The sequence below is a fragment of the Glycine soja genome, chromosome 20, assembly GCF_004193775.1.
Source record: "Glycine soja cultivar W05 chromosome 20, ASM419377v2, whole genome shotgun sequence".
NCBI lineage: Eukaryota > Viridiplantae > Streptophyta > Magnoliopsida > Fabales > Fabaceae > Glycine > Glycine soja.
Window position 1 is genome coordinate 39,302,046 of NC_041021.1, and position 9,837 is coordinate 39,311,882.

The 9,837-nt window shown below is 33.5% G+C and overlaps 1 protein-coding gene and 1 long non-coding RNA gene across 5 annotated transcripts; one reads left to right on the plus strand and one right to left on the minus strand.

Moving 5' to 3' along the window:
* Positions 1 to 606: 606 nt before the first annotated feature.
* LOC114401191 (alpha,alpha-trehalose-phosphate synthase [UDP-forming] 5-like) lies at positions 607 to 5,412 on the plus strand. 4 transcript variants are annotated; one of them, XM_028363650.1, is made up of 5 exons: positions 607 to 944; positions 1,061 to 1,286; positions 1,656 to 3,754; positions 4,041 to 4,314; positions 4,714 to 5,412. In XM_028363650.1, exons 3-5 carry the CDS (start codon positions 1,770 to 1,772, stop codon positions 5,011 to 5,013), a joined length of 2,559 nt encoding a protein of 852 aa, XP_028219451.1. In that variant the 5' UTR covers positions 607 to 944; positions 1,061 to 1,286; positions 1,656 to 1,769; the 3' UTR covers positions 5,014 to 5,412. The 4 variants fall into 4 exon arrangements, with proteins under 4 accessions (XP_028219451.1, XP_028219452.1, XP_028219453.1 ...); XM_028363651.1 differs by having other exon boundaries at positions 1,066 to 1,286; XM_028363652.1 differs by having other exon boundaries at positions 607 to 1,286; positions 1,693 to 3,754.
* Positions 5,413 to 6,882: 1,470 nt separating this feature from the next.
* On the minus strand, positions 6,883 to 7,474 carry LOC114401192. Its single transcript, XR_003664236.1, has 2 exons — positions 7,096 to 7,474; positions 6,883 to 6,985 (listed from the first exon to the last, which is right to left on the minus strand). It is a non-coding gene; the product is annotated as an uncharacterized LOC114401192 (long non-coding RNA).
* Between the last annotated feature and the right edge of the window lie 2,363 nt (positions 7,475 to 9,837).

Consider the following 9,837-nt stretch of genomic DNA (forward strand, 5'->3'; position numbering starts at 1 on the left):
AGTTAATATAACTAGTACATTGTTCAAGAGAATCTCCAATATTAGTTGTTGGATTTATTTTTTTATGAGCCTTACAATACTATATGAAATTCGAGTATTTTAATAAATTTTCTTTATAAAAGTAAAATTGTTAAAAAGTTAAAAATAGATGATCTTATAATTTTTAAGAATTAAACCGTGAATTTCTCCAATGGTAAGATTATATAAGAGTTAGTTCTTAATTTAAGGAATTCTATAAAACAACTTTTAACAGGAATGTTGTTAGAAAATTTACTAAAATCAATTTAAAAATGAAATTATTCAAATATTTTCGAAACAATATGCACAAAAGAGTACATGAGTTATCCCTATGTGATTCTCACCGGAAACAATGATAAAATTAATTATGATCAAGCAGGCATTAACCATGTCCAAATCACAATTTAAGAAAATTAAACACTACTTTGCGTTAAATTAATTTCACGAGTTAGTTAGAATATATTTGAACCTAAAAAACCAGACAAGCCCACTTTGCACACAAGAGAATGACAAGGGAATATATGCTGGAACTGGAAGGAAAAAAAAAATTGAATGGAGATATGATTACACGCGCTTTAGTGTGCATTAAGCATGTCTTAGTGGTGGCAGTGAAGCACCACCGTCACATTTGAGGAGGGTTTGGTGGAGTTAATCTTTCATTTAGAAAAAACTAACCGTGGTTAAGGATGTTGGAGTTCACTGTTTCGGGGTAGTCATGTCATCACACATCACTGAGATAGAGACATTCACACATAGTGAGAGTGTGTGCGTGTGCGTGTGTTTGAGGGGAGGAGAGAATCAAATTCTTTGTATAAAGACATCCCAATTTGTCGTTAGTTGGGTGTAATAGGCAAAAAATATCACTATGAATTTTCTGGTTTGGTAAGAGAAAAAGGGATTCCCAGTTGACACCATTGCTCACTCAGGTGAGTGTTTTTGTGTGTGACTGAGAAGAGAAAGAAAAGAAGAATCTTTTGGTGTCTGTCTCTCATATCTTAACTCACACCACTCACCACCTCTCTTTTGCTTGTTGTTTTCAAAGGGTAGGATTTTTCTTCATTGCTGTTGTGTAAAGTTTCTTCCTTTCTTGCTCTTCTGTTCATTCAACGCTGGTTTGGCCTCTCTTGAGCTTCTTCGTTCATCAAAGGAAGATGGGCTAATCGAGCATTTTTATATATCTTGGTGTTTGGATCCATTTAAGTGTTCACGCAGCCTTCCTGAAACGTTGCTCCAATTCTCAGTGTTAGTGGATGCATTTTTTCCTTTTGGTAGGTGGTATTATTAATAATTCTATTAACAGATTCAAATGTTCTCCATTTTTAGGATTTTCTCAAATTGTTGTTATGGTTGCCTTTTTGGTTGAACGCGGTATTCTTCGAAACATAATTTGTCATTAAAGTACACAACTATTGTCTGTCCCAGCTGAAGGGGTTCTAGTGAGATTTTATATTTATCTCCCTCTCTGCTCTTTTCTCATGAGTACTATGTGCGAAACCTGAATTTTTTGAAATCCTGAGGTGTAAAGAAAACATATCAAATTTTTGTTATGGACCTTTGTTGTAATGTAACATTAGGTTATATTGATTCTGCTGGACTTATTAGTTTCGTGCTATAAATGACATTTAATTTGTTTTCAGATTTCTGAAATTTCATCCTTATTATGGCTGTTTGAAGGACTGTGAAGTGAACAATTAATATAAGCCTGCTTCTGCATCTTGTCCACCAAAGCTCATCATTTGACCATCATCAAAATGGTTTCAAGATCATATTCTAACTTGTTAGATCTTACTTCTTGTGGCTCCCCAACTTTCGGCCGTGAGAAGAAAAGGCTCCCTCGAGTGGCAACTGTTGCTGGAGTACTGTCTGAACTAGATGATGAGACCAGCAACAGTGTTTGCTCTGATACTCCATCCTCAGTCTCTCAAGAGAGGATGATCATTGTTGGTAACCAGCTTCCATTAAAGGCACACAGAAAAGACAATGGTACTTGGGAGTTCACATGGGATGAGGATTCACTTCTTTTACAGCTGAAAGATGGTCTTGGGGATGATGTGGAAACTATATATATTGGTTGTCTTAAAGAAGAGATTGAGCCAAGTGAGCAAGATGATGTTGCTCAGTACTTGCTTGACACTTTCAAATGCGTGCCAACGTTCCTCCCTCCTGAGCTTTTTAGTAAATTCTATCATGGATTCTGCAAACAACATCTATGGCCTTTGTTTCACTACATGCTTCCACTGTCACCTGATCTTGGCGGTCGTTTTGATAGGTCCCTTTGGCAAGCTTATCTCTCTGTGAACAAGATATTTGCGGATAAAGTGATGGAAGTCATTAGCCCTGATGATGACTTTGTGTGGGTTCATGACTACCATTTGATGGTACTTCCAACATTTTTGAGAAAGAGATTTAACAGGGTGAGGCTAGGATTCTTCCTCCATAGTCCATTTCCTTCGTCTGAGATATACCGAACTCTTCCTGTTAGGGATGAACTTCTTAGAGCTCTTCTGAATTCGGACCTTATTGGGTTTCATACATTTGATTATGCCAGGCATTTCCTCTCCTGTTGCAGTAGAATGCTTGGGATTTCTTACCAATCCAAGCGTGGCTACATTGGCCTTGAGTACTATGGAAGAACTGTAAGCATTAAGATTCTTCCTGTTGGTATTCACATAGGTCAGCTCCAATCAGTCATGAGTCATCCCGAGACAGAAAGCAAGGTTGCGGAGTTAAAAAAACAGTTCAGAGATCAGACTGTGCTGCTTGGGGTCGATGACATGGATATATTCAAAGGAATCAGCTTAAAACTTTTGGCCATGGAACAATTGCTTTTACAACATCCTGATAAGAGGGGCAGAGTTGTTCTGGTCCAAATTGCTAACCCTGCAAGAGGTCGCGGAAAAGATGTGCAGGAGGTACAAAGTGAAACTTATGCCACGGTGAAGAGGATAAATAATACATTTGGAAGGCCTGGATACACACCTGTAGTCTTGATTGATACACCACTTCAGAGTTATGAGCGAATTGCTTATTATGTGATTGCAGAATGTTGCCTTGTTACAGCAGTGAGAGATGGCATGAACCTTATACCTTATGAATATATCATTTGTAGGCAAGGAAGTGAGAAGATAGATGAGATTTTAGGGACAGACCCGCTTACTCAAAAGAGGAGTATGCTGGTGGTGTCTGAGTTTATTGGCTGCTCCCCTTCATTAAGTGGGGCAATTCGAGTGAATCCATGGAACATTGATTCTGTCGCTGAAGCTATGGATTCTGCATTGATGGTCCCAGAGGCTGAAAAGCAGATGCGGCATGAGAAGCATTATAGATATGTCAGTACACATGATGTTGCTTATTGGGCACGTAGCTTCTTGCAGGATCTGGAAAGGGCATGTAGAGATCATCTGAGGAGGAGATGCTGGGGAATTGGTTTTGGTTTAGGCTTCCGAGTGATTGCTTTGGATCCAAACTTTAGAAAGCTATCTGTGGAACATATTGTTTCAGCTTATAAGAGGACCAAGCACCGAGCAATTCTTTTGGATTATGATGGCACTATGGTGCAGCCTGGGTCGATGAGTACAACGCCTAATGCTGAAGCCGTTAGCATCTTGAACATCTTGTGCAGGGACACCAAGAATCATGTTTTCATTGTAAGTGGAAGGGAGAGAAAGACTCTTACTGAATGGTTTTCTTCTTGTGAAAGGATGGGAATCGCTGCAGAGCATGGTTATTTTGTGAGGTATATCCTCTTTCCTTGTGTGTTAGGAACAGGAAGAGTTTGTGGTTACTGCAAATCATATTAATGGTTTTTTTACTTGTTTATTTTATTAATTTTAAGAATGATGGAATTTGATTCTTTGTCCCAAATTTGATGGGATTGAGAGATCATATTTGGATTTTTTTTTATCATTAACAGCAAAATAAACTCACTTTCATTTTATGTATGAGAGAATGTTGAGGAAAAATACTTTTCCTTGCAGAGCTTGCTCATGTACTTAAACTGAAGTTTATCTTTTTTTGTCCAGGACAAATCAAAATGCAGAATGGGAAACTTGTGTTCCAGTACCCGATTTTGAGTGGAAACAGATTGCTGAGCCGGTTATGCAGTTATATATGGAAACAACTGATGGTTCTAACATAGATGCCAAAGAAAGTGCTCTAGTTTGGAATTACGAGTATGCAGACCGGGACTTTGGTTCATGCCAAGCTAAAGAGCTTTTTGATCATCTGGAAAGTGTTCTTGCCAATGAGCCTGTTTCTGTTAAGAGTAGTCCAAACATTGTGGAAGTAAAACCTCAGGTCAGTAAAAGAAAAACTTTCCACTTTTTATCTATTTTTAGGTTAGTCATATTTGCTTGAAGAAGTTTATACTTTATATGCATCTTATAGACATGACTTGTGTGGCCTCTTTAATCAGAAAGGATCTTTGGATTTGGACCTTGAAGGAGATTTAATTGTAGTGGTGCTCATAACTGGCCCAGAACCATGTTTTGACAACCCTATTATATTCTCTGTTTTGTATAGTTGACTGCTGTTTGTTACATAATATTCTGTTCAAAACTATTGGAAATTTGGAATGCATTTGGGATTGGATACCTTCTAAAGAACTTGTGTAGATCACAGGAATTAGTTCTAATATTTGGTCATGAAATGTGGTTGGGTTGACTATTTCCTCTTGTTTTTCATCTTTCGGTGCAGGGTGTGAGTAAGGGAATCGTAGCAGAACGTCTTCTCTTAACAATGCAACAAAGGGGAGTGATTCCAGATTTTGTTCTATGCATTGGAGATGACAGATCAGACGAGGACATGTTTGGGGTAATCATGAATGCAAAGGCAACCCTATCTCCAGTTGCTGAAGTGTTCCCATGCACTGTTGGCCAGAAACCTAGCAAGGCCAAGTATTATTTGGAAGACACAAGTGAGATTTTGAGAATGTTGCAAGGCCTTGCCAATGCTTCTGAGCACTCTGCTAGAATTTTGCAACCAGCTTCTCATTAAGGTCTTTCTAATGTGTAGCACACGCACACACACACTATTTGGCTACAATGTGGTACTATTTTTCTATACTATGGTGGGATATCTATCTTGTGTTAGATTTCGTGATCTATTTTTATTTTCTGGCCTACTTGCCTTCATTTATTGATATCCCAACGATGTTACAACTACCAATAGGTTGTTTTGAAAGTAGTGAATTACATGGGGTATTGTATTTATTGTTTCTTTTCTTCACTATTGATTCGGGCCATTTTGATGTATGATAAGATTGGGAAAATGAATGCTAGGATTGTGAATGTACTGTATCAAGTAACATCTCTTGTTGGCATTGAGGGGGGTCATGAATTCTGCCGCTTCTTTTTTCGTCAGCTTTCTTCATAATGTACACAAATTTCAGTGAGTGGTGCTTTTCTTTCTTTTAGCAATTGCTCGTACAATTAATTGGGGGCCGAGAGCTGTGGACTGTGGTAATATAAATGTTTTTCCGAGGTGGTGATTTCTGAATTTATAGTCCTAACGTTGCAGAGAAGTTTTGTCTCAGTTTTTGTGTCAATAGATTGCTCTCAGATTTTGTAGTTCACTTCTAATGCAATTAATTGTTGTTGGGCTAGTTAGTTAGGAAGAAGTCAGTTACGAAACTATACAGATTTTAATGCAAGAGTACTATAGTAAGACAAATGCGTGTCCTTAGGTTTTATTGGATTTGTAAAATTATGCCGTCCGTATACTTTTGTTATGCCTTCTGATTTTCACAATAAATACTACTAATTCTTTGTTTTTGTGTCTTTTTTTTTTTAACAAAGATTTAGGCCCTAGACCTACCACAGCTAAATAGCCTCAAACTAGGCAATTAGCTGCCATGACTCCATTACTTACAATAGTTCTACTTTACTCAAACATGATTGTTTCTCATTGAAGATATTTGTGGTCTCAAACCAAAATAACAGCGTTGAGTTTACAGATTTAGCCAATTTGCACTAAATTGCAGTTAAATGGAGCAATTTTTGTAGGCCTAAATTTAAATTTCCCAATGTTTAACAAACTCATTTAAGCTCTCAGTTAAATAGGCCAACTCATGGATTGGTTTGCAAACTTTTTATTTTCGTTTGTAAAATCTTTTATTATAGTTTGGCCAAAATAATTCACCAGCTAGATCAGAATGTCTTTTTTAAAAAAATAGAAAAAGTTTTTGAAATATATATATATATATATATATATATATATATATATATATATATATATATATATATATATATATATATATATAATATAAGTAAATGAGTTTGAATGTAAATTAAATTCGTTTAAGCCTTATTAGGCTGTAAATTACCGTTACAGCTAATATACCTGAAGCTGTAAACGATCCATGCATTGATTGGTAGGTAGGATAGGATAGGGTAGAACCACTGTCTGTGAAAGATGGCTCCCCATGCAGGCCACCTCCAAGACTATCGAAATAGGTTGGTTAGGAATCACCAAACGCCATCTCCCTTTTGCATTGGTACAAGTAGACCCATAAGCTTCTCACGAGAGTTTTTTTTTTTTTATTTGTAAGAATCTCATTATATTTTTATTCAAAATTGTAAATTTGGTTTCTTATTTATTTCTGATTTCGATTTTAGTCTTTATTTAAATTTATTAACGAATTTAGTCTCGTTTATGTTTAATCATGTAAATTCAGTCCCAAAGTCAACATTGACAGTTACTAATGAGCATTAATTGTGAACATTAATCGTCACATATTATGTTCTGATTGAACAATAGATAAGTGACTCATTTTAACCATGTGTCGAAATTTTTTGGTTTAATTTCCTTTTCTGTTTGTTACTTCACCACTCACCCCTTCAGAGAATTCTGTCTTCTCTTTTTTTCCCTTCTAACTATCCATCAGCTACCCAGAAAAACTCACAGAAACACCACTCTGGAAGCTTCAGACACAATAGAAAGCTTGATCACTGAAACTTTTGGCGAACACCTGGTGTGCAGTGATGTGAGTTTCTAAACAGATCTCAAATATGCACTGAACTCAGTATAACTGAAAGCACATCCAAAGCTTACAATTTGAGAGGCATTGAGAGACCAAACCTGCATTCCTCTGATATCCAGATTCCGAAATCAGCTCAAAACCCAGAAAGGTTGAAGCTGGTGGTGGGTGCCGCTGACACAACAGGATCAAGTTGTTGACCCTTTTTGAGCAAAAGCTAGGGTTTAAGCTTGTTGCAATGTGTAGGAGTGGTGGGTTTGGAAATGAGGTTGAAAGAGTCTCCAAAGGTTGAGATTGCATTCTGCATTGTGGAGAAGGAGGATACTCTCAGCACTGCAACCTTGCTCACGCATTCCTCAGTTGAATTCATGCTGTGTTTATTTTCTTTTCTTTTTTCTTTTTCTTTCCCAGAAAAATAGCACAGATGGTTAAAATGACGTCCCTATTTTATGGTCCTATGACATGTTTAATAACATTCTGGACTTGGGGAATAACATATAACGTACCATTCTGGACTTCGAGACTGAATCTACTGGATTGGGCATAAATGGAGACCAGTAAATAAATTAAAAGGAAAATCAAAATCAAAATTTAAGATAAATAAAGAGATTAAATTTATAATTTTACGTAACTTTTAAGAAATTGATAATAATTAATGCAGTTTTGTTCAATTAATTAGTTAAACTCCCTTAGTAGCTTGTCATGAGATTAATATTTGATACTAGTATCTTAGCTTTTACATTTTATAGGATAAATATTTATATAATTAAAATTTATAATAAATAAATACTTTTAAATATATGAATCATATTACAAGTAAAATTTATAAATATTTGATATATAAATTACATTTTAGATTTATAATAAATAATTTAATAGTGATATAATTATTTTTAACTTGGATATTTTTTAGAAAAAACTATTGAAATCTAATTCACTTCTATGTTATAAATTTGAATCATGGTACTTGAATTAGAGTATTTTTAGAAATTATTCTTGAAAAAAACTATTTTGGGAGTTATTCTCAAATGAGTACTTTTAAGAATTACTATAATTCGTTTTTTTAAAAAGAATTACTCTAATTCTCATTGATTCATATGTCTTATCAGAATCTTATATATTAAGCATTTATCTTTTTTTATTCCTTTCATATATTTATTTCTCAAATTTAATTTGATTTAATAACTAGCACAAAATATTTCTTTCTCAACCCACTTTCATTACCTTTATTAAATTCATATAGTTAGTTTTCTCAATCAATTGTTTGTTTAAATTTTTCATTTTTATTTTTAAATTGAATTTCAATATTTTTAATAAATGTTATCAATTAACCTTTTATTAATTTCAATATGTTTATCGTAAATTCACAATACAATTTTTATTAAAAATATTATTATGAATTTTAACTGCAAAACAAAGTATATATTTAAAAATATGTTTATTACAAATTTAAATTATATAAGACTCAATATTTATCATGTACATTGCATAAGCTAAAATAGTAATTTATATATAAAGATAAAAGAAAGGTAAATTGAAAGGCACAAGTAGTTAAAAAGATCAATTATACAGCTAAAGTTAAAATGAATAGTTTGAGTTGAGTTAACAAATTTAATCCTCCTAACTAAATTAACAAACTTTTTTAATTTTTGTGAATTAGTCAGAGTGGCATTATACATAAGAATGAAAGTAGTATATAGGAAGAAAAGTAGTATACTGTACAAAAAAATTATTAAGAAAGAATGGAAAAATATTTTAAGATTACTTTACTATTTTAAATGAAAAAATTAACAGTAGTAAAGAGAGTGATGGAAAACGTTTTTAAATGAAAAAAATAACAGTATTAAGAAAGACAGTTTTGAAACTATGGGTGAGTTTTTTAAACTTAAAAAATATAATTTTAAAATAAGTATTCTTAAGAAACAGATAACATTTGCTTCTTAAAATAAACAAAAAAATAATTATTTTTAGCCGAAATATTTTAGACAAATAATAAACAGATAAAAAAATTATTTTATTAAAATAAATATTTATTTCAACAAATAAATTTAAACAAAATAACCGTATTCCAAATATAAAGAAACTCCTAACCTCATAGGAGGACGCCATTTGATGAAAGTATAGAGGTAACAAATCAACTAAAATGTTTATATGACATAAACGTGTCAACTAAAAAATTGATATGTGAATGTAATAACTCTTGTTTCAGAAATTAAAAGCATAGCAAATTTCTTAATACTAATTCAAAATATTAAACTACAATTATTTTAATATAGAAAAAGTAAAGAAGCTGAACGAACGAGAAAATTTTAGTTTTCTCGCGGCAATTTTTTTTCCTGGAAGTAAGTTATATCTTGATAACCGGAAACTATAAGATTAACCTCAGATCACCAAAATAAAATTTAACTCTAAATAAAATATTTTTTTATACACAATCAGAAAATCAATCCAACCATCTACAGCTTTACGTCACATTTTGGCCTCAACGCAAGGACTAAATTCTATGGGAGTGACATCCTAATTTGTAAATTTAAGGATAAGATTAGGACTAAGCTTATTAACAATTTGGATTATAATTGTGAGGTGAAGTCTCATCGGATAGAAGTAAAAAGGTTGAGCACCATATATAAATGGGGAGAAGACTCATAAACTTGAGCCTTAAGGTTTTGAGTTAGGGTGTAGAGGTGAAGTCTCACTTCTGATATAAGTGGGAAGGAATCAATCAATATTCAAGTTAATTGGTCGACTGCTTTTTGAAGAATTATAATCATCTACTTATATTACTTTTTTTTTTCTCTATATCACTTGCTATATTTATTTTTCTAATTTTTGTCTCTCATTTT

What these genes read in the sequence shown, in the direction of transcription:
- LOC114401191 (XM_028363652.1), top strand. Translation starts at nt 1,770, where the DNA reads ATGGTTTCAAGATCATATTCTAACTTGTTAGATCTTACTTCTTGTGGC. An exon ending in GAGCATGGTTATTTTGTGAG is followed by an intron (nt 3,755 to 4,040) that starts GTATATCCTCTT and finishes TTTTTTGTCCAG; the next exon opens with GACAAATCAAAATGCAGAAT. An exon ending in TTGTGGAAGTAAAACCTCAG is followed by an intron (nt 4,315 to 4,713) that starts GTCAGTAAAAGA and finishes CTTTCGGTGCAG; the next exon opens with GGTGTGAGTAAGGGAATCGT.